Source organism: Patella vulgata, chromosome 2, assembly GCF_932274485.2.
Source record: "Patella vulgata chromosome 2, xgPatVulg1.2, whole genome shotgun sequence".
Classification (NCBI taxonomy): Eukaryota; Metazoa; Mollusca; class Gastropoda; family Patellidae; genus Patella; species Patella vulgata.
This window is the reverse complement of record NC_065880.2, coordinates 28,832,759-28,858,466: the sequence shown is the minus strand read 5'-3', so window position 1 is coordinate 28,858,466 and position 25,708 is coordinate 28,832,759. Positions and strand designations below refer to the sequence as shown.

The window sequence follows — 25,708 nt, the reverse complement described above, 5'->3', positions numbered from 1 at the left end:
CGTCTTTTGTAACACGTTACAGTCAAAACAAGCAGAGCGTTCGTCAAGTATCGTACTGCTAATTATAGTAATCTGCTGTTTAACCCAAGTAACTCACAAATCATATCACACAGGGTAACGCACAGAACTTTAAATTTAAAGAAAGGTAGGGCATATATATAGGAGAAATTCATCTTTTCTATTTAATAAATATCTCCACCAAATAGGGTAAATAAAAGAAATTAATTCTTTTTATTTTAAAAAATGGCATCATCATTAATTAAAGCCCACGATCGTCATTTACATTTTTCGGACAACATCCAATTTTTTGTCGACTTACAGGTACTATACGGGAGGACGGTTATGACAGTGTCACCCGGCAATAACTTACAAGTTAAGCCAACAAGAATGTTCACAAGTCAGCAGTGTATGTAAAAGACCTTTATTTCAAGTATATTAATTTGGATGGGATTGCATACATGATATAGTAATTTAAAGAAGCGACATGTGCTAGTTTTCGGTGATCTAGATTAACAGTGGCCACCAACATTATACACTCATATATTATTATGTCTTAGACAAACCAGGCGCGAGTCCAGGGTGTGTGTGTGTGGGGGGGGGGGCAGAGGGTCGGGACCCTCCCTTGCTGGCGCACAGCATATTTGTTTTCTCGTACATTCGTCGAAATAACATCGAAAAAACTATCGTGCAAAGCACTGCCATCGTGTTGGCCCCACCCCACTGTTATCCGATACATATATGCACCTGAATGAGCAGAATATTGTCTCAAAGATTCTGATTTTATCAAATTCATGGGTAATCCCCCAGACCTTGTCCCGCGGCTCAAATTCCTGCAGATGCCCTTTACAAACCAGTCGCCATTGCACGGGCCAGTCACGAATTATGCACGAATCTGTTTGAATTTGTTTATTGTTTCGTATACATTATGATCTACAATCATAGCGAGTTCTAACTTCAGCGTGAATGTTTGGTTTTCAGACGCACACAAAGAGTTATTCCCCTTTAATCTCCACAAATTATCGCAAACTAATGATAAATTACCAAATATTATATGTTAAATAAGTTTCGATATACAGGGGTTAATGTCATTTTGGGACTACAAATGTTATGGTAATATTAATCCAATAATTTGCTTGCATGTAGGGGTCTTTAGCAACGGGAAGAGATAGGCGAACTCGGGTAAACCCAAGAAATCAGGATGGAAACCTTACCGCAACATGACTCAACAAAAACAAATCTTATGACCCAAAATGCACGTGTTAGACCACACGACACCGTACCCCTAAAGAGAGACACGTGAGACCAAAGTGAATTCAATGAACCTTATATTATCAGATATAACGTCACCCATTATTATATAGCGAGATTTTATACGTGCGTTAAACGTCGTATATCTACCCGGTTCATATGAAAATAATATTACCAAGGTCTCAATCAATCATTAAGACAGAGAAAAAAATAAATATATTTCAATGTTTATAAAGAAAGTATAATATTAGTTTCACGCAAACCCTATCAGTATATCGTGTCAATCTGGTTTGACGTTCGACCAGAAAATTGGATTTGAATTATTAATGACATCTTTTCATCTTTGACAATTGGAAAGAACGATAACTCTTCTTGGAGATTCCCCCTGGGATTAAAATCTCGAAGTAAATAACTCTATTAGCTATAATTAAATTGCCCACTAAGTCACACCTTGTGAATAATTAATGAGTGTTGGATAAATTAATGTTACCCGTCCCTTAAATATTCAATATACCTGTTGGCAAGCGAGCAGGTAACGTCATTTAAACCCAAAGAAAACGTCTGCCGAATTCCAACCACTGAGGCTTTCCAAGGAGTAAGTTTGCCTTCATGGCAAATCCAAACATTTTTACGCTTTTGGTTTGTCTTGGAATCGGAAAAGGTAAGAATTTTCTTACATATGTTTTGCATTTAATTCTTACAGATCAACCGATTACGTCATGTGGAATTTAAAAAAATTAAATGGCTAACATAATAAGAACTAAGCGGATTAATCAGTGACAGATCAGGGCGAGGGTAACAGAGGCAAATGCTTCAGACCCGGGCCCCTTAGGATTTGGTGACAACATTTTTTTATAGTTTATAGAGAAAAATAATGAAGACCCATATTTCCCCAAAATTGTGAACCATAATGGCTTTTTTCGATGAGTTTTGAAATTATTAACTAGTGGGACCTCAAGGGGCATGGTCAGAAAAAAATGATATCAACGAATCAGAAATGTTTCCATAACCCGACTGGGATTAATATGGAGTAAAACGAGATTCAAAATAGTTTAGAAATATTTATTTTCAACATAAAGATCAATTGAAATGAAGATTTTCGCCCAAATTTATACGACGAAATAATTTGGGAGTAAAGATAGGACACAAAATTGTTTAGATAATTTATTCCTCCATAAAGAGGAATTATATTGGGATTATCGCCCAAAAGTCACCAAACATTTATTTACGTCATGCTTTTTGCCTTAAAGTTAAGCGCAACTGATCGAGAATGGACGTTTTGCTTAAAGTAAATATGTAACTAACAGTGATAAATTTTGTTGTTAAAGTTTATATAATAATGACTCATCTAATTGGAAAAATTATTATTTATTTAAATCAAAATATTATTCGACACAGTCACTAATTGTATTACCTATCTTTGTGCATATTCAAGAATTAGTACAAAATATATTTAATTACAGGATTGTTTGTATCTTCAAGTGAAATTCCTATAACAACAAGTTTACAATATTATGAAGACGTGACACCATTATTTTCTGTAAACGAAACAAGAGCTGGAAGTTATGTTGACCTCGGTTCCTACCCACATTGGTGCCTGGGAAATATAACTGACTGTCAAAATGGCTTAAGTGTTGCCCTATGGACAAAGGCGTTGCCGGCCACCGCTAGCACAAAAAACAGAATCCTCATTACAAATGGTGGCCATGTTGAAAATGGCGAGGGATTTTATATAATGCAGGAATATGGTTACCAGTATATAGTGGTAGTAAACTCGGGAACTAGTGTGTGGAAAGGCAGCTTCTTTTTAAAACCGGGAGTTTGGATTCAGGTCGCGTTTTCATGGTCCGAGACCCCAGGACTGAAGTTATTCACAGACGGTTTTGAACAGTTATCTGTGACGTCACCGGAAGTAAGAGAATTAGGGATGTCGGACTACCAGGAATCCAGTGATATATATGTTGGTTTGGACGAATATGGAAAACCATTCGATTCGTCTGAAAGCTTTTACGTGCGAGATGTAACTATTCACAATACAGCAGCAAAGATTGACGAGCTCACCAAAACATTGGGTAAGAAAACAGATTTAGCTGATATATTTCTTTATTTAAAATAGTACGATTGACTGATAATCTTCAAAAATATCGATTTGGTTAATTTTATATCAAAGGACAAATGAACTGGAATGTTTTTAAAAATATAATAAAATGGGATTTAACGAACTACTTGTCTTCACCAACTGGGCTAATGAGGGGAAGCTTTGCCCGGACAGCGGTCACGTTAACGGGTTCTTCGTCCCAATCGAGAGAATAGACACGACCCGTGCATCCCTGATAAGAGGAAATCACGCCGAAAATTCGGAGGAACTTCCTCGACCAACACCTGGACAAGCAATTATCGTGCAAAATTCTTTATCTTGGACATCCACTTCAAATAACGGGACAATAAGTCATGAACCCAAAATATGTTGTTGTTTTTGTTTTGTTTTTTGAAATTTAAGAAAAAAATATTTAAACTTTTAAAATAAACCTCGGTCTTTCTTTCAGTCCTGTTGTCCGTTTAATAAATTATCAGTCCTCTAATATAGATAATGATTAAAATGTATGACAATATTATACTACTGCGTATTATACTGACGTCAAGATAACCCCGTTTCCAATAAATCGATTATCGATTAATGATTCTCTCATTTGACGTGCGTGTATATCAAAATCCACAGTAGGTATTTAATTATCTAGTCGTTGAATAATACATAATCTACAGAAATGAGATTTAGAACAGTCACGATTGCCTTGGACCACCATCACTCCGATTGACGTGTTTGATCTATCCGTGACAATCTCATGTCCAGAAAGTAAATCTATTATTGAACTTTCTTCAAGTTCCGATTACTACTTATCACATTGTCTTTAATTGTATAAATAAAAAGACCCCAATTAACCTACTTGTACTTACTTTATTATAAGCAATTGAGCAAGGTTACTGACCCCCGAATAGTTACCTACAAGACATAAGGGAGCCACGATGACGTAATCAGTAAGATACTGGCTCATTCGTTATTGGGCGGCAAAGTTCCTCAGGCCTTAACCTTGTCTTTGGTGTGGGATGAGGAAGAGCACCTAATGGCTCGGGTAGGACGAAAACTCGTGGTCCATCGCCCTCCTTTGCGTGCATGTAAAAGAACTCTTGGCAATTGGAATTCGAAATAAGAGAAAACCGCAGCGCCCCTGTCCAGACAAAATATCCCATACAAGACACTACATGGTGCACGATTCCTTAGCTCGATTGGGAAATTAGAAAGTTAAACCCTAGTTCATTTCATTTACAGGACATAAGGTGGTAACCATGTAACACCCATGTAGTAGGTTGATCTAAGATAGCACGTTTTAATTTGTATATAAAGTAGATTCGGTTATTCAATTCCAAGTAAACACTATCGCTTAAACCAGGCCCGTAGCTAGCGAGGGGGGCGGGCAATTTGGGGTCCCAAAACTGAGTGATAATCTTCACAATTCAAACAAGTCGCATTCTAACAAGATTCCGAACTTTTCGTTTTTCTCATAAATTATTGTAGTTTCGCTAAAGACGTATTCCTTCCTTGAAATTTTTATAATGTTCACATCAAAATATCATAATACGCCAATTTTCCATTATTTACATAAATCCCCTCCCAAGGTGCAAGCCATCTTTTCCTGAAATGTTTGGGAAGAGAGCATCGACGCCCTCAGTAACCACATCGGCACCCCCAGAAGCCTTTGCCCCCCTCCACAACATTTTTGGCCTAGCTACGGGCCTGTAAACATACATTATGCAAGAGGTAAATCTGCCTATTGCAAGTCTTTCTTTAGGCCTGAAATGTGATATAAACTATTAATTAGACATTTATTAAGATGAGAATACTATAATCACCCCCGATGTCATCTGATGCTTCCGTTTTTTATTAGATGTGACTCCACTGATGATTAAACGCAAAAATGGATAATCGAGACTTTTTTTTTTATTTTCGTCACAACGAATTTTCAGAATATTCCCGTTACATTATCTATTATTTAACTATTGTAGTGAGATCTGTCAGCTCTTTATATAATCTCCAATAATGTATCTTTAAGGTATGATATAGATAGATAATGTACAAGGAGGGAACCTTGAGACCACCCTATATTCATCCATGTATTACTTTACAATGGGTTTATTACTCGATAATAACCCTAGACTTTAACTGAAATTACTCGGATGAAAATTAAGTACAATACGGCGGCCATATTCTGAGAGTAACATGTTCATTTCAATGGTTATGTGTGCAATTTAATGATGGGATTTTACGTTCACGCCAGCGTGTACACAATGTTATTTTACGACAACGCCCATGTGTACACAGTGGCCTCGATGTTTGGTACCACTCGTGACCCAAGACAAGTGAGAACCTACTTGAAAAATCACGATGATTCTTCTAAAAGAGTACGCAAATACATTCTATATCAAAATCGAAACCTTGATTTTAATTTGTGTATGTATAAAATGTTTATATTCTGTCTGTAGATGAAGCAATACGTCAAGGCTGCAGCGAGGCAATAACACCAACTGAACCTATCGTAGATGTTACGTCTGATCCATATCCAATCTATGCTTGTCGTTTACATTGTAAGACCGAGGGGAAGCTGATAGCCTTACTCAAAGAATTGAAGGATTGCTCCTGCAGTGATGTGGAACCTAGCCTGGACGCCAACATCCAGTGTGTGGCAAGTGCTTGGATTGGGTATCTGGTGTCTCATGCTAAGCCACAAAATGAAGTGAAGATGAACATTTGGTATGAAAAGTTAAGCAGCAGAGCATATGTAATGCCGGGCGAAGATGTCAAAATCTTTTCTAATCTTACAGAAGAAATTGATGTTACTTACGAGTTCATCTTTGATGCTGGGAATATGCTGGAAGTGCGACCACCGATATTTTATCATTGGGATGTTCCTGGCAATCATAACGTTACTGTTAAAACTCAGATCGGCCGAGAGGAAATAATAGGATCAATTGAAATTGTCGTAGAGATCGTTGACGAAGGCGTTGGACCAAGGTTTGTCAGTGCTGAAATTGGACACAAGCGAAAAGCGAAATACGCTTTTTACAACATTTATAGCGCGGACGATTACAACAGAACATGCGAACTCCACGAAGGTGATGGTATAATCAAGCCTTTTCCTTCAACAATGAGCCCATTCCATAAAAACATTGCTGTTAAAATATATCGCAATCCAGGTCAGTATAATGTAAGCGCAATTTGTACAAATATTTATGGTAACACAACTGACTCTAAATTGTTTTTGGCTCGAGACTTTAATGTTAAATCCGTATATCAGGATCAGTCTAAGGACTACATCATCAAAGTGGACGGAATCGATGCCTTTAAGACAGCTATGACAGTAGAACTGAATCAAACACAAGCCAACTTTGAGCTTAACGCCGATGGTGTGAAGGTTTTAGCATCTGGGTTAATCCCAGGTTCGGATAATCTTCTTACATTAGCTGCTGGGGATGTCCGACTCAGCACAACCATTTTACGAGCAGAGAAACACCTCCCTTACCCTGCTATCACATGTAACACGACAAGAGGCGAATGGAACATGAACGTGGAATTCACCTTTGAGATCCCAGCCGGAGATCATATCATAGCAACAATAGATTATGGTTTAGGGGAATCTGAGAAGGAATTTTATTATGTACTTGACGCTCCGACAACCCGGTACATCAACACAACAAAATCATTCACGGAGCTCGGATTCTTTACAGTTACGTTAACGGTTAATAACGACATATCCTCAAGGAGTTGGTTAAAATCGTTGTCCGTCGAGATACCCATAACATCTGTTAGTGTTACGGCCAGTAACGTGACGTCTTTATCCCAACCAGTCGTATTTAACGTGGACGTAAACAGCGGAGAGCGGGGACCGGTTGATGTGGATATAGAGATCGATTTTGATGACGGAACAGCGCCGGTAATTTTAAAACACCACAATACTGATAATACTGGCTTTAGTACATTCCAGTATTCATACACTTATTCGAACTGGGGGATCTATGATGTGAAAGTTCGCGTTTTTAATAACATTACTTCCGTGTTTGGCAATATCATCCTACAAGCTGGAGAAAATATAACATTCCTAGATGTCACGACTGAAGCGGAGAGAATATCTACCAATAGCGATGTTTCTTTTTCCATTACCTGTCCAACTGGTTCTGACATAACGTATGATATGACTTTTGGCGATGGTACCACGTTTACTCTCCAAGAATCTTCTACAAACCCAACCAGTAACAGCCATACGACTGCACAGCTAGAATCGGATAACACTGTTACAATGACGCATACTTATTTCACACCAGGGTATTATACAGTAAACGTCACAGCAGAAAATGTATTTGGTACTGCCACGACCACATTATGTCCCACGGTTGTTGTTGATAGCACGGAGACTACCGATCCACCTGTTTGTTCCATTACCATGGTGACATTTAGAGACATGAATTCCTCATTAACGAGTCCGTTTAATGTGAAGCGATCAGAAGACACATTGATTACAGTGGACGAGGAAATGAGCTGTAAAATTAACGCAACATCAAACTTCTCGTGGAAAGCCTCAAAGATGGTTTTGGATGGTGGAACCCAAAGCGAGGAAACAGTTCATGAAATCTGTTTGTTTCAAGAGAAGAACAATACTTTATTAATTCCAGCTCTAGCTCTGTCATACGGTCTTTATAAGATTACAGTGACTGTGGCACCTACCGACCATGATCTTATCAGCTATTCAAAAACTCTCTACCTCCAAGTTGTTATGTCGAACCCTGTCGCGGTCATGGAAGGTGGTGAGGTGCAGAGTTTTCTGGTTTACGCGACAGCCATATTTGATATTTCAAATTCACGTGACCCTGATCTGCAAACAGATTGGCGTAGAAAATTATCGTATCATATGTTTTGCATGCCTGAATATAAGCTAGCTAGTGTCGAAGACAAAAGTTTAAAGGAATTGCAGACTTTGGGTTCTAAGATCGGTAATAAGACCATGTATCGGACTGCCACTAAAAATGACATTAACTTCTATCAGATAGAAACGTGTTTTAACAATACAGGAAGTCTTATGGAAGACTTAGCTGTTTACAACGGAAAAGTTACCTTCGCGGCTAATCACTTTCTTGGTAACTTTTTCTCGTTTGGATTTATGCTGTTTGTGTCGAGGGAGGGGTTGGTGAGTGGAACAAAGCAGATTGTGGAGGTGAGAAAGAGCAATGCTAGTTTGGATGATTTGAGTTCACTGTTAGATATAGCTTTAAATGCTGACCCGGATACAGCTATTAGATTGCTAGATGGTGCTGCATCTTCAATTCTTAATGCCTCGGTAAGACAATTATCTTAAACTATGATATATGCATATGACAAATAATATGTAGAATATGTTTTATATATCTATGGGCTTCGTCGGATTGGAGCGATGGAACTAAATGAATGCACCCACTACAATGGTTGTTATCTACTTCATGCTCTAGCAGACTTAAGTCACTAACGAGGGTGTCCCGGATTCGACCCTGGTTAACACCGCGGAAGGATTTCAGGATTTTTCAGCCTGATTTCTGGTAAGGAATATCATCTAGTCGTTCAGAAGAACCATGACCTCGTGTATGCCATTGGATGTCTGTTTAAGATTCCCGTTCCGTTGGAAATTGAATTAAACGTTTACCCCCCCCCCACCCCCGAAGCAGAATCTGTATAAAACATAATCATATTTCAACATATTTTTGATTTCTCAATGAAAACGATATTCCTTTTAAATGACAACTCTGCTTTATTTATTGCCCGAAACCTTTTACTGAATTCAATTCTTTTTCAGCCTACATCCGTGGATGACCAAGAAAAGTTGGCCAGTGTAAGTCATGGGATTCTCTATTGTCTTATCATCAAACTATTAATTATCTTTTGTCAGTCAATCTCATTTGATTGTTTTCAGTTTTCAGTGATTTGAAATATAATTATTTGACATGAACTTATTTCAATTCCAAACAGTTAATTAAAATTACTGTAGTACATGTATTATCGCCCTAATGTAGAATGTTTACTATTGTGGTTTCATTTTATTGTATTTACCTCTAGTCCACAGAAGCGGTGGTTGGAACTCTGGGATCTGTAGCTAAAAGGGTAGATAACTCCAATCAAGCCACAAAATGTGCTAAAACATTTGGTACAATGACAAGTAACAAAGCCCTCGTTAACGAAGAATCCAGGGTATGTAGTTCACCATCGTGTCAATTTATGTGTATATCTAGTAACAAAATGAATTTTTAAATTTTTATCCAGGAATAAAATATATATTATCATCGCTCTTAAGGGGCAACCAAAGTCGGATATACAAACTAAGACAAAACAGTGCCATGGCTGGCTCGTGGGCATCGTCTGGCGAACATTGCGCTCCAATAGCAAATTATTATTAGGTGTTTGATTTCGAATAAAGTAAGCAAGAAAACACCCACAACTACTATTTTAGTACGACAGAAATAGCGTTTAAAGTCCACTCATTTCGGGACTAATATTAAAATATTTCGCTTGCTTGCGCTATTTAAGCATACGTTATTGCATTAAACGGGAGATAACGATGGGAACATTTAAACCTTTCAGTTTCCTACACTTACTTTGGTTTTGGTCAATAATGAAAAAAATGGACATAGGTTGCCTGTGGTGTCTTTAATCTCTAAGATGAAATATGTATAATCATTGAACCTAAAGGATGATTTACTGGTGATACATCCGAGGGAAACTCAACGGTATTGTATATCTACGAGAGCTTGTGCACAGACCGACTAGATAAGCAAACAGAAACGCACAGTTGGTATCTAAAACGTTACTTTATCCATGAAACACGAATAACCCATAGCTTTTCATTTCATTTGATTCCAACAGAGCAAAGCTGCACAAGGGTTAGGAGATCTAGCTAATGGTACAGCTAATATGGGCGATGCCACTGTCGACGATGCTTCTAATTTTGCGGGAGGTAATTTTATCCTTTAATGTAAATAACTTTTGGAAACTGTAGTCCAACAAACAATTATGACAAATCAATCACTTTATCTGAGACCATGTTTCACACTTATGATTATCTTCTAATTTTCTATAATTCTATCGACCTGTCAAAAATTGCATGCTTACTCTTTTTATATTGCAGCTTGCCTTGGAGGATTTGATAATATTTTCCCAGCAGTACCCGTGGAAACTGTGAAACGATCAAGACGATCTGCTGGCCAAGCACCTCCAGCATCTTTTGATACAACCATGTCACCGCTAGATTTCACCACTAGTAGTTATTTCAATGACCAACCCGAGGAAACCGTTCAAGAACTGTCAATGGCACCGTGCGATGTAGCGGGTAGACTTTTGGACAAACTACCAGAATTAAACACCTACGATGAACTTCTTTACTTCATCTGTGACGATTGTGCATTATTCCGAAAAATCATGCGAAGTCAAACAGTGCAATCAGAATGTCCATGTGTAGATGTTGATGATATTAATGCTATGCAGTGTAGTGGCGATTTTACTCTGCAAGATAAGATATTTGCTGTCATGACCTATCTTGAACACCCAGGAGATCTCTATCAGTATTATGTTAAGCCACTTCTCGAAGCAAAGGCTCAAAGAGATGAAGAACGTCGTCTAACGGTTTGTTTCATATTAGATATAGTTATTTTGTCAAAATTTATAATCCCCTCCAAACATTTACCATATTCTTAATGCAATTGTCAGGTTTGAGTAGCGCACAGGACCAAGACTCATTGGTATTTAGAAAATGTAATGGAACAATGGTATTATTTTCTAAGTCTTACATTAGTCATGCTGAAAACAGTATTCATTGTTATACATGTAGATTTGGACCAGAATTTGGTCCCCAAGCACTACTCATCTTATTGTTCTTGGGGGTGACGCTAACAGCACGTTCAGTTAAACTGGTTTACAATCCCCTGCGATCGTTAAACCAGTTCCACTTGCGCGTCTGACTACAAAGGTGGGACAAAACATCAGTTCTTTACCTGTCTTCGAGATGGCTTTTCTCAAAAGCTGTCTTATCTTGGCCGTCTGAACGGGTCGGCCCAGCTTGGTTTGGGTATGCACAGTAAGCACATGCGTAATTAACTCTAACCGTAAAGGACAAGTCAAAATAGTACCGGTGAACGCAACACTGCCCTGTCTTGAAATCCCTGGCGATTTTGAACTAGTTTAAACATAAGCGCCCGAACGGTCTATACGGCCCGAAAAAAACTTTGGATGCATGTTCCTTAGACAAATGTTCATCGATCGAAGGATGGCTGTTATGGTGTCATACCCAATCCGTAGTTATTCGACTAGTCTACCACGTGTACTGTTCCCAAATTTTATTTTTTTTTAACAAAAAATGGTTAGGACGGTATGCTAAAATGGATCTAATAGGGTGCATCTCTGTCTTTTTTAGGATGGAAAAGTCTCCAAAGCTGGATCAGATGCCTTGATGACTGTAGCAGGAACAGTTAATGATAAAGCACCTAAAGAAGATACATCCACACGAAGTTTCCAGTCTAATCGACTTGGACTAAAGGTTCAGAAAATTAACAGTAATAAAAATGGCACAGCAAATGGTGGGTCTTTGTATATATTAATTTTGTAATATTTTAAATTACTACTGTATATAAGAAGCATTTTGTATTTGAATACATTTACTTGTTCATATATCACCGTCGAGGTCACCGTATTTCAAGTAGTTTGGGCATCTGAATTTCAGTTTCAAGCTAAGGACTAAATCAATTATTGTTTGTCTATCTGTATTGAAAGGTTTATAATAGAACACTTTTCTAATCTTAGAGTCTGGAAGTCAGTCCATGGAGATGCCAACCGGTGCTTTTAATTTACCTCTTGGTATTTTAACTGGCGCAGCTGATTGTGAAAATGTTAATACGATGGTAAGCTATAATGATAATTTATACTATGTATCTAAAACCTTAAATATCTACTGAGCACTGAACACCACTTCTCAATTTTTGGGAATGTAACTCCTCCATTATCCAGTAATGTATTTTGTTTAAACTTTTCCAGTCTTTACATTTTTAAGAACTAAACAGAAGACTTACTGCCCTTTTTCTGTTTATTTTTTTAAACAAAAAAATCCCCATGTTCTTTAAAGTATTTAAGGGTAGGTTTGTTTTATTTTAGTTTTTAGGAGACAATGACAATCCATACACATTTTCAAAGGAGAAAGCTAATGTTGGTAAAGGTGTTCTGTCTTTAGGCTATTCATGTAATGGGGAGAAGGTTATCGTGCAGGATACGGATGAACCAATTGAGCTGTGGATGAATCGTAAGTGCTAATGTATACGTATATTTATATTCTAATTTGCATGATGACGGTATTATTGTTCTGATTTGTTTGTTGATTTGACCGCTAGTATTTCGGTACTATATTTACACATCCGCGGAACTATCGGTGGATTTAGCTATGATAGAAATGATCGACCATCTGATGAGAGTTACGGTTGTATCTGCAATAACTAAGATGGGTGTTTTATACATCTACATTTGAGTAACTTTGATGATCAATCGCCTGGCGGTAACTGTCTGGATGTTAGTGTCTACAATGAACATTTGGCGTTTGAACCGTCTTCCTGATAAGTAGTTCTTTTATGCGTTTACTTTTTGTAAAACATTATATGCCAATTCTGGTTTATTTTGGAAATTTACGTATATTGCGATAGTTTTGTCTGGCAAGAAAAGGCTTCTAGTCTTTCGGATGGTACGAAAACCCGAGACCCAGTGCATGCCATTGATGGAACGTTGAATATCCCCTGCCTGTTTTTGTTGATGCAGAAAAGTTTATATTGTGGAGTATTTTATTTTCTTCTTGCAGGTGATTCTGATGCCTATGTGGCAGGTACCTTCGTTTTATTGACCAGATGGGGTGAAGACAAGATATCCTTCAACTACCATCCTGTTAACCTCACAGATAGAAATGCTTCACTGCAAGTTGTGTTAAAACCCGGAGCTAGCACCGAGTCTTTTTATGTTTATGTTAGTTATGACATTCGACCGAATGAAACACATTATGATTTCATGGACACAGTTCCCAAAACAGATATATCACACCTTGGAGAGATATTGGATCCTTTAGCTGTAGAGGAACTTCTTTATACTGTCACAATACCACCAGAATTGACATCGGAGAATGGTACATACTGGATTGGTGTCAAACTGAAGCGTACGTATCTCATAGTTATAGTTCAATAAACATCAATCTTTTATGGCGACAGGACTGTGGAAAACCATAGTAACATGGTTGACAAGAAGCACTACATATAAAATAACAGTAATACAGTAAATATAGATCATTACAATAATTAAAGCACTGTAATATGTAATGAGGCACATGGACATTAAAGAATGCCCTTGTAAGTACTGCAGTCCAAAGACATGGACGGTAAAAACCATTTAACCATCTTGGATAAATGTTTTTATTTTTTCAACCACGACGTATCTATAATTGTTCGTACCTGAATTATAATAACATGTATATGATTTTGCATTTAATATTTTTTATAAACGCAATAGGTAGACTGATATAACAGTAAAATGTTCACGTTGTATCGACCTGGTTAACGTGGTGGCCAACATAGCAGTGTAACCATTCTCGTTTCGAACCTAGAGAGGTGGTATTGTCTAATGTCTAATTGATCAATCAAAACTCAATATTCACCCATAACCATGTTATAAATAATATATGACACATTTTATAAATGTTATTTAGGCGGTACCGTATCTTTAACTGGTGAGTTATCAAATCATACATACAGTTTATTAAACTTGATATCTGGATGTCGATACTGGGATGAAGACAACGAAAGATGGTCGTCTGAAGGATGTAATGTAAGTACCGTCATACAGCTTTTGTCATTTTTATATCATCACCATCATTATCATCATCATCATCATCATCATCACCATCATTTAGGCAGGATAAACATAGTCTTCGTATAATACATGTACATATTAGCACATTTATATCGGATTTCATAAAGCAAGTGTTTATGTATGATACAGATATTTATTAATTATTCTTTATTCATTATATTTTATTTGTGTGTAAACAAAAGATTTTTAGTGAAGTACAGTCCTTGTTAAATGGTTACTAAATTAACAGATGATCTATACGAATCCGGAAATTAAACTTAAATAATATTTACGGAACACTCTGGAGCTTCAAACAGCTCAATGGGGATATGGTTCCAAAGCTCACAAACTGTGCTAGGTGTAGTGTTACCTTTCTGCACTATTCGGGATAATGAAGCCGAACAGTCTCGTTTCCGCCTGCTATTCATCGAATTTTAACTATCAAGTACCTTTTACGTGCACACCAATGTTTACACGGGGCCTCGGATTTTCTTACCATCCGAAAAACTAGAACTGTTTTTTATGCCAGGCCCTTTGTTTGGCACCAACCACACTTTCTCAGCCAACACTGGGATCGAACCCGGGCCCCTCTCGTTTTTTGAGCAATCGCCATGCCCACTGAGCCACCGTGTCTCCCCTGTTTCTAGTAATATGTTTGTTTAATACTTCTGAAATTACCATGAAAGTTATATTTCGTTATTTCAGGTTGGTCCGCAAACAACAAAATATAAAACACAATGTTTCTGTAACCACTTGACATCATTCGGATCTGATTTTGTTGTACCAGTGAATACCATTGATTTTACCAATGTATGGGCCAAGTTCAACAACCTTAGTGAAAACGCTGCTGTATTTTCAACTGTTATTACAATACTTTGTCTATATCTGATCTCGCTGATATGGGCAAGACATATGGACAAGAAGGATCTTCTGAAGGTAGGTACTATGCTTTTTTAAAAAAAAAGCAACGATGCCTCAATTTCTCACGGCTTAATCCACGGCAATGTTCCCCCATTTAACATTTAATTAAGAACACAAAATCAAAACTATTTGAGCTGGCGTGGTAAGACCTTTTTTGTACAGGACAGATCCTTTAATTTGTGTATGTATTGTTTGTGTTTAGTGGGGAGCCATGCCCTTAGCTGATAATCTACCAACAGATAACTACCACTACCAAATAGCCGTACAGACAGGCATGAGGAAGAACGCGGGTACAGAATCTAAAGTCAGTTTCATTTTGTCTGGTGATGATGCTGATACTGGGGTTAGACGATTGTGGGATGAGAAGAGAAAGGTAAATCTTTCTATTGGTCACTTGTTAATTTGTTGGTTTCAAAATAGAATAACCCAAGAGATGAATTGTGTTATATCAATATCTGTATTGATATACATGTGTTTGGTATTGTTAGAAAGGTTGCAGGAAGGAAAGGGACAGCATCTAGTCGTTCGGAAGGCCCCAAAAACCAGATCCCGTGTACACCTTGGCATGCACGTAAAAGAAGCATTGGCAGTTGGAATTGCTGCCCGGGCTAAATATTTAGAAGCCAAGTTGGTAGAGTGCCATGGCAAGGAAATAAATTGACCAATGGAGATAAACAAGACGAGGCCATTGAAATATTTTGAGAAATACCTACAATTTATTATGGATACCTTTTATGTTTACAGCGCTTACCACGAGGAACAATTTTCAACTATGTACTTAGTGTTGAGGGTCCACTTGGTGCTCCAACATTCCTGAGAATATGGCATGATAATACTGGTATTGGTAAATCAAGATCATGGTACTTAGATCAGGTTCAACTAACAGATTTACAAACAGGAGAAAAGTAAGTTGCACACAATGCATGGTATTCCATCTTTTTATAGAAAGCCTGATACCAATTTTCTTTGATTTAGAGCGTTCACACAGTAGTTGTGTTATTCTTTTTGAAACCATTTGTGCTGTTTTTTTGTGGTGGGTATTATCTCAAGTATCATCGTATGTGTTGGCATTTGTCCCAGTTTGATTGTCCGTACCATTTCCTTAGTGGAACGTTTGGGTGGTTTCTTATATCGCATTGCAGGATTTACCTATAGGCTTTAAAATCTGGGGTGGGGGGGGAGAGGAGGGGCTACCAAGGTGTATAATATTTTTGACACTGTCATAAGTCTGTCCAACATATTGTAATCTTAAACATCCGTCATAATCCTCGACTTTCATCATCCTCTAGTCGTGAGGGTAGAGGATTGGGAGGGGCATCATAAGTGAAATATCCTGGGGCTTCTCTTCATCTAAATGCGGCACTGTTTATATGGCATAACACTAAACATATATAATTATTATGAACCAATTACATACTTTTTTTATCCAAGTTTAGAGACCACATCAGACCATTTGTCTAATCAGTGCGATCATGTAATAATTTGACTGATAAAACGGAATTTAAATAGGTTTCATTATCCCGCAATAGGAAATGTAATAAATGTTTTATCATACTTCTAGATTTTTCTTCCTGTGTGATCGCTGGTTGGCTGTAGAAGAAGACGATGGCATGGTAGACAGGATTATACCAGTTGCAGGAATCAATGATCTGATCGCCTTCAAACAACTCTTCTCGTCTTCAGCACGTAAGAAGCTGGCTAATGAGCATCTATGGGTTTCCGTATTTTCTCGTCCAACTCGAAGTAATTTTACTCGAGTCCAGCGTATATCTTGCTGTATGGCTTTATTATTTCTAACTATGATCACCAACTGCATGTTCTTTAAGGCTGAAGATAATGTTCAACACGTCACAGCGTTGACATTAGGACCGTTCCAGTTTACCTTACAACAAGTCTATATCAGTGTGGTCAGCACCTTAATAGTTTTCCCGGTCAGTTTTATCTTGGTTACCTTTTTCCGGAGATGTCGACCAAAAAAGAACACCATTATGCAAAATCACCAGCAAGTTAAACGCAACAAATTTAAGTGGAAGAACATCAACAATCAATCTGCTGTTTGGGGAGCACAAGCCAAAAGATCAAGACTGGCCAAACTTAAAGATAGTCTCAACAATATTCTCAGCTTCCATCAGAAATCGAAATACGAGACAGACACAGCAACGTTGAGATCAGCGACACCTACCGAGAGAAAAAAGAAACGGAAGAAGGAACCCTTTACCTTACCACATTGGTGTTTGTACATCGGATGGGTTTGTAAGTAAAATTATAATATATAACAATGTGATCATTAATAAACTAGCATTTATATTGAATTATGATTTAAAAAATAGGTTTCGTCTCTTTTTATATTCTGCATTTTAGTTTATTCTGAAAAGTTTTATAATTGTTTTGTGTTCTTACTAATATACGGTAAACGTCCAATGAAGGCGTATTTGTTCCAATCACACTCAGGCATAGTTCACTGGTCTATTTATACCCTTATTGACGTTTAGTGCATAACTAACGACGTCAGACGTTTAAACCGTAGTGTGGTAAATCAAAACCATTAAACACGAAACGAAATAATGGTTTGATTAAAACGGTATGACGAAGCACACTGAATATGCATATTGTTTTAAATACAAATATAACCTTTATTTTTGTATTTCAGTGTGCTTTTTTAGCGTTGCGGGTTCTGCTTTTTTCACCATCCTATACAGTATGGAATGGGGAAATGAAAAGTCCACCGATTGGTTAATAACTTTCTTGATGTCATTCTTCCAGTCAGTCATCATCATCCAACCAATCAAGGTAATATTTCCTTTCAATGTTTCTCAGATACCAAAATATATACGTTTAAGGGCTCAGTTCACGACAACTTAAATACAACTCATATCACAAATTTGATGCTCTTGGCGGCTCAGTAGGCGACGCGTTGGCTTGCTAACCCGAAGGACCCGGGTTCGGCGACGAAAGTTCCTTGGATTTTCCATCTCGGTCCCCCTTGTCAATGATCCACGTATAAGAACCCCTTAAGTCGGACTTCAATAGCTGCTCGGGCAAAACTTCCCTCGTAGCCCACTGTATGGAGTATGGGCGTCTTCATTGACCCGGTTAAACCCAATTTCTTTCATTCATTCAGACTTCTTATATCTGATTTGTATTTTAAATCTGTTTTAGGTATTATTGATAGTTGCGTTCTTGGCGTGCATCTTGAAGAAACCCGATTTAGATGAAGAAGATGTAGGCGAAGATTTTGATACAATAATTCATCCTGATGAAGAAACTGTAAAGAAGAAAGATGTCGACGTTCATGGTATGTGTCACTCTTGACCGCTTTATCTCAAACAACAAACAGCCGCGTTTGAGGCATTTTGAATCAATATTTTCAAAGTTGAATCTCTAAAAAGAATGGTTCGGCACCCTCTGCCGACGTTATTATGAAACCAACGCGACCTATAAGGGTTGTAAATCTTTGATGGACCTCTTTTTCATCTGTTTTGTTTTCTTAATTAAATATGAATAGTCAATTACAGTACATTTAAGTGTAGATTAAGCTTTGATTCGGAGACATTAACTTCCGCCTAGAGAGGCAATTAAATCATGATTTAATTCTAAACGTACGACATGTCTCATAGACACCTTTTTTTTATTCTTCGCGCAATGTGCTGGAGGCAGTTTTATGCAAAGGGAAGTAAAGATTAAGAAAGACCATTAAACATAATTTTCAAATATCTCTATATAAAATGCACAAATTGTTTTTTTTTAAGATTCAAATGTTTTAAGTGTTTTTATATAATTGAATAAACATTTATGGAATTGACTACCCCTTCATATAAAGGAACCGAAGTCTACATATTCAAAACCAGATTGAAAACTCATCTGTTCATATACAGCACTATGGATGAAAGGGAACAAAAATGCATAATTTTGCAAGCGCATTTGGAACTTCTAATACGAGTATTTATTGCTTTATATAGATTTGGATGTTATTAATATTTTGTAAAAATCTATGCTATGTGATAGTATCTATTTATTTTCAAAGCTTTGAAATGTATTTGTCTAATTGTTACCCCGCGCTGAATTAAGTTAAGGGGAGAGGGATATTGGAATGAGCCCCATGTCCGTCTGTCGGTACATGTGTTCTTTTCGGGGAATATCTCATGAACTGTTTAAGATAACTTTATAGAACTTTTTACACGCATCAGAGCTATTATAATAGTTGTGTAATTTTGCAATCCATTTTTCGGATTTAAACATTTTTGTGTTTCCATGGAAACAAATTTGTCTTAGTTTTTGGTTGTACTGTCACAGAATGTTGATGTGTCTAATTGTTTTCTTTGTAGCTTTGTTGATGCAGAGGAAGTTAGCTAACAGTGATTACAGACCACCTGATCTGTCAGAACTAGAAGAAACCAGACAACTGCGGCTTAATGAAATAAAGATGGAAGCTGTCGTTAAAGATATAGTTGTATATGCTTTCTTTGTTCTCATCATTTTCTTTTTATCATATCAACAAAGAGATTCGGAAGGATTCTACTTAGCTGATAATCTTAAAAACAGATTTGCGACAGGCTTCGACAAGGTAATATTCTTGTTCCATTTTAACCAGTATTGTCATAAAGCGTTGTGTGATTTTTACCCCTAATGCGATAAAGCTTCGCGCCATGTTTACCCTCATTGCCATAAAGCATCGTGTTCGTGGCATTTTACTCTTATTGCGATAAAGCATCATGCCATATTTGCCCTTACTGCGATAAAGCATCGGGGCATACCCTTATTGCGACAAGTATCGTAACATAGATACTAAAATCTAAACAAATCCATTTTTTGCGAGAGTAAGCGTTGACGGGCTTTTTCATCTATCCTTTAACTAACTCGGGGCAACACAACCCCCCCCCCCCCCCCAAATGAGCAATATGAAACCATTGTCATTCAAATGTGATGAAAGTTCATATTAATGGAATATTCACAATGACAACCCACAAAATCGCGCTGTTTTCAAACAATTATTTCTGTATATGGCTGGAATTTTGGAAAAATTTAGAAGGCTCGTCATTTTGAAATCCTAGACAATCCAGGAGCCTTTCAATAAAGCTAAAAATCAGAGCAATGAACGTAACAAAGTTTTAATTTAAATAAATATACCTTTGACAAACTTTCTGGCTTGATTTATTTCAGATATCGACTGTTCAGAATTATTGGTCTTGGTTAGAGTCACAGTTTATGCCTAATTACTATGCAACCCAGTACTTTAATAATACTAATATTATTAACTGGCAGGATAGAAATTGTATATCAGATTTAGAAACCAGACGAGTGGGTGTGACCAGATTAAGACAGTTGCGGATCAAAGAAGGTATGTTTGACTTTTGATTTATATTTACTTAAAGCTAGAAAACTGAAGTTAAGACTAAAATTGAAAAAAAAATGGTGGTGGTCTCGCAGACTTCATAGATGATTATAATTTAAAGGGACCATCCCGATTTTAACAGAGTCTCAGAAATAAAAGTCAGTGTACGTATGAAATATGAGTGCCAAAATATAGAGGAATGATGTATTTACCTTGTCTCAAAAGTACAGCTCAAAATATTGAGTCGTTTGGACGTGAACGTCAAAACCGCTTATCCGGACACGTAACCGTTTTAAGATTTCGGATCAATTTTTTCGTTCTTTTAGAGGTCTATACAGCGCATGACCTACGTGCTGTGCTTGATAAACTAGGGTAAATTTCACCTACACTTGATTTTTATAAAATAAAAGTCTGGTTTTATCAGACACCGTATAATACAACGTGGGACACCGGTCTCCATTTTAAGATGAAGACTGACGGGTTTAAGTTGTTTGAAAACGTATCACGTATATTGAGTTAGTTACTCGGCCCTACGGTAACACAAAATTAAGCAGTTCTATTCTCCAAGATATAATCGAGATTGACCCTCTAACCAGAAATATAATACAGCTAGTCCCATTTGTTATGCATGCCAGAACACATTTTACTTTAGTTTTGTACCAGCCCATCTGTAATAAAAAGCGTTTCTGCATTTAAGCTGTTTGCGATGGTCACGCAGACAACCACGAGGTTAGGAAGGCGATCGTGTTCCTGGTCATGGGTTAGACCACTCGAGGCCATAATATCGCACCCCACCCCACCCGCACAGCTGCCACTGGTATATGTTCTATCTAGTTTGTTTCCGTGAACATCAATTAAATTTACGTTCAGAAATACACTTCATTTTTCCATTTCAGATTCTTGTGAAATCCGGGGCATTTTTAAGGGTTATATCAACCACTGTCGTAGTCCGTATGGTTGGGTTGACGATGATACAAAAGATTACTTTACCAAATGGATGAAGCCCGTTGGTATAAATGTTAGTTTACTGGAGGACGAAAAGAATCCATGGGTGTATCAGAATTCGTTACAACTAAAAAATGCTCCATATGTGGCTACCATTGCCAGTTACAAAGGTGGTGGTTACGTAGCTCTTACCAAACGCCAACTATGTCGTACACGTAAGGTTATTGAAGATATAAAACACAACGACTGGTTAGATACAAAAACGAGAGCGGTATTTTTGGAATTCACATTATACAATCCGAATTCCAACCTCTTCGCGTCTGTGGTGATGGTCGCTGAATTTATGGCAGTTGGTGGCGTCACTACAAGAACAGAATTCAAGGTTAGCGTTTTATAATTACTGTTACTTTACAACCAAAACATTTTTACCCGCGTCATTGCAATCCTAACCCTTTGTACCTGTGCCTTACTGCCATGCTAACCCTAACCCCATTCATCTGTGCCATTGCAACCTTAACATGTTTTTACTGGGCCATTGCAACCATAACCTGTGTTTACTGAGCCATTGCAACCCTAATCTGTTTTTACTGAGCCATTGCAATCCTAACCTATTATTACTGAGCCATTGCACCTCTGATCTGTGTTTACTGAGCCATTGCAACCCTAACCCTTTTTCCTGAGCTATTGCAACCATAACCATTCTTACCTATGTGCCAAACCCTTTTTACTGAGGCATTACAACCCTTACCTTTTTAACCTGTGTCATTGCAACCCTAATCATTTTAGCCGAGCCATTATTACCCGTGCTATTAATACCATGCACTGTGTTAGTTATGTTTACCTGCCAAACATTAGTGGTGTCAAATGTTTCAGAGTAAATTGTTTCGTGCACAACAAAGGGCTACTTACAGATATGAAATAGTAATAATAATTCTTTATGGCGGTTTCTAAAAATACTTTATGGCAGTTTCTATTGCGCTTTATACGTTTGAACAAATTCATTTACTACTGATTAGAATAAGCCTTGTTGAAAAGATGGGTTATAAGCCGAGATTTCCGTAGGTTGGTCTCAAAATGACTGTTGCATTGAGTTAACGTGATTTCAAACACCATACATTATGTAAGATTTAGATAAAGAACTAGCCATTATTGCTATAATAGTTCGAAAGTAGATGATGTAAAATGAATAATTTGAAATTTCATTCAAATTACTCTATTGCAAGCGAAGATATTAGCCTTTGAAGGTTTGACAGGCGTGTGCAAAAATTTCAACCACCGTACTGGTTGATCGAAGCTAAGTCTCGGTCCTCCATATTTGATTAAATCAAAGTATCGCTGAACCATTCTAATCTATTTAATATTGGAGAAATCTGATGCCATCGAGAGTTGATTAAGGCCTGGATCAGTTAATTAATGTCTAATTAATACTTTAGAAAACATTTCAGGCCTAAAGAAAGACCTGCAATAGGCAGATTTAATTCTTGCATAATGCATGTTTAAATAATAGATTCGTACTTTCTTGTTTTCAGGTGTTCCGTTTGTTAAGTTATATCGGAGCGTGGGGAGTGGTTATAGTTCTATTTGAAGTCATCTATGCTTGTTTTACATTCTACTTCTTTATTCAATGTATCAAAAAACTAAAGAAAGAGAAAATGAAATATTTTAAAAGATTCTGGAATCTGCTTGAGTTTATCCTGTTGGTTTTCGCTGTAACAGTTATTGCCATGTACGCCTTTAAACATATTTTAACCAATCTAGCTATCAATGCTCTACATGACCGTGAATCTGGTAAGTATACACAATTTGAATTTTAGATACAGACTATTTAGACTAAAATGCCTATATGTATAGTAGTTACGTATAATGGCTTAGCTATAGTTACACAATGCACACCAAACATACTTAGATGTAAACTGTTAAACAAAAACTAGTGTTTTCCTCGAAAGGGTGGTGACATTACACGGTTTTAGAAGTCCTACTTTCACTTTGAAAGGCAGACACACCAAACGGTCATTACTATTGTTTTCATGTCTACAACTTGGAATTGTGCGGCTGGTTTATTCTGAGGTTATTATTTTAACTCTATTTCAGATGGTTTTGTTAATTTCCAGTCCGTCGCTCTATATGATGAAACGTATGGTTATATGATGAGTGTTGTCGTGTTTCTAGCCACTATACAATTCCTGAAACTTCTACAATTTAACCAGAGAATGAGTATGTTGGGAGACACAATCAAACTCGCCACAAAAGATCTTAAAGTTTTCTCCATCGCTTTTCTTATATATTTCTTTACTTTTACGTTCACTGCGTATTTGCTGTTTGGTCAAGCCATGGTTTCGTATAATTCTTTAATTGGCGCCGCGGAGTCCATGTTTGCTTTTGCCTTGGGTAGTTTTGATTTCGAAGGAATGGCGGATGCGCAAAGAATCATCGGTCCTATCTTTTTCTTCATGTTTATTGGTGTAATATATATTGGGATGATGAGCATCTTCCTCACCATCATTGGCGATGCGTTCACCAGAGTTAAAGAGGATGTTACACTCCGATCGAATGAGTACGAAATTGTTGATTTCGTGTGGAAGCGCTTCAAGGCCCTGCTGGGATTGACTTAGTTGCTATGTATTTAAATTGTGATTGCTCTTTAAGAACAGAGTCGAACAGTGTGATAATTTGCGAGCAATCAATTTGGAAATCAAGTGGGAAAAAAGAAGAGACCAATTTCGTTATATCAAGAACTAATTTACTTGTATATGCAGAACTTTGTATAGAATAATTGTAAACAAGGCACAATTTTATGCAATAAACGTGTAATTACTGTTTTTCACTGAGGATTCTTTTGTCTTTATTAAGGAGTAACAAACAGTAATTGTATTCCATAGAATTGTGTCCTGTGTATTTGCAGTTAGTCACTAAATGCCACTGAAATAAGCAATAATTTTGTTTGAGTTAAATTACATTATTGAACGTGTATGTGTATAGGTCTTTGTAACCAATATTATCCTCTTTATATTGTAAGAACATTCACAATAACATAATATGTATAGTTTAAGTTTTTATCATTTAAATAAGAATAAACATAGAACATAGCAAAGTCCCTGGAGAATAAATGTTTATATTGCAGGCTATATATTTAAATCTATAGTAATAACCCCAGCACTTTTCTAATTGTTAATGACAAACGTGTTTTACCACGTAAAGCCAAATTCACTTAAATATATTGAATTGTTGTACATTACTGAATGTGTGTGTGGTGAGACAGCTCTAGGAAGAAACGCACTGAAAAGACCGGACTATATTGGTAAGACTTTGATACTTTGTTCATTACATATATGGAAGTACATTTACTATCTGAACTTTAAGGGTCCGCTTCGAATTTCAAAAATCCGTCGAATGTCTTTGATTTGTGTAAAATTCCAGAAATGACGTCCAATTCGTCAAGAGTATTTCTATAGCTCGAGAAATACAGAACTATAAACATAAAAAAATCCCTCGTCCAATTCGGTAATAGTATTTCTAGGAGCTGGAGAAACACAGGGCTAAGGACTATAACTATTCAAATGATCGCTGTTGGCCTTTAAAAATATGTGTATGCCACGGATCTAGTAGTTAAAACAAGCTTATGCAAGCAAGATTTTGTTTGTCTTTGCCCTTTCTACGCCGTCCAATATTTTTTGTAGATTTTTAACTTAATTACCCGAGTGTCTCATTTACATGTAATAATATGGATATTTTTTTCCCGTTTTTAATATATTGTTGTCAAGTTTGTTAATTTGTTTTCAATATTCAAATATTTTGCGAAACTCAAAATATTTAGATTGTACTGTGATAATGTCAAACATATTTAAAACCGAGAAATTTAGCCGGACCTGTATTTTATCTGACTGTTGAATTTATGTTATAATAACTTATATTATCTAATGAGTGGTTAAGTAATAAATATTCTGCCAATAAATTTCTTCTTATTACGAGTACGTATCCAGGGCCTGATTTAGATGACATTAGATCCAAAGCTATGGGAAGCTATGGAGACCCGACATGGCAAGTGTTAAACCTGAGCTATGGGACGTTAGCGACCCGACACGGCAATTGTCAAACAGAGAAAAGGACTATTGAATGTTAACTAAGGAGAGTTGTTTTATTTTGGGGGACTGGGTGATCTAATGATATAAAGCATGCACCTGAGATCATAAGGTCTGTCATTAGGTCATGTGCCATGGTTTAGAGCCCACAGGTGGGTTTTCTCTGCCCCCCTCCCAGAACTTCCTTCCTCAGCTTAAAAAACCTCTTGGCACACGCTATGCTAGTCCCGAAATGTCGAG

The 25,708-nt window shown here is 37.1% G+C and overlaps 1 protein-coding gene across 1 annotated transcript; it reads left to right on the top strand.

Annotated features, from left to right (window-relative positions):
- The first annotated feature begins 1,779 nt into the window (after positions 1-1,779).
- LOC126809611 (uncharacterized) lies at positions 1,780-25,341 on the top strand. The gene is made up of 23 exons (XM_056099067.1): positions 1,780-1,909; positions 2,712-3,320; positions 6,340-8,633; positions 9,123-9,158; positions 9,383-9,514; positions 10,187-10,277; positions 10,449-10,942; positions 11,730-11,892; positions 12,116-12,213; positions 12,464-12,608; positions 13,155-13,502; positions 14,049-14,167; positions 14,897-15,127; positions 15,315-15,485; positions 15,857-16,017; positions 16,674-17,365; positions 17,763-17,902; positions 18,272-18,407; positions 19,438-19,676; positions 20,273-20,450; positions 21,341-21,771; positions 22,919-23,177; positions 23,481-25,341. The coding sequence occupies exons 1-23, from the start codon at positions 1,858-1,860 to the stop codon at positions 23,999-24,001; spliced, it is 7,740 nt and encodes a 2,579-aa protein (XP_055955042.1). The 5' UTR covers positions 1,780-1,857; the 3' UTR covers positions 24,002-25,341.
- The last annotated feature ends 367 nt before the right edge of the window (positions 25,342-25,708 follow it).

Bases quoted from the DNA above. Each gene is read 5' to 3' on its own strand.
- LOC126809611 (XM_056099067.1), top strand. From the start codon at position 1,858: ATGGCAAATCCAAACATTTTTACGCTTTTGGTTTGTCTTGGAATCGGA. The intron at 12,214-12,463 runs GTAAGCTATAAT...GTTTTATTTTAG, and splicing joins GTGAAAATGTTAATACGATG to TTTTTAGGAGACAATGACAA. The intron at 15,128-15,314 runs GTAGGTACTATG...GTTTGTGTTTAG, and splicing joins ACAAGAAGGATCTTCTGAAG to TGGGGAGCCATGCCCTTAGC.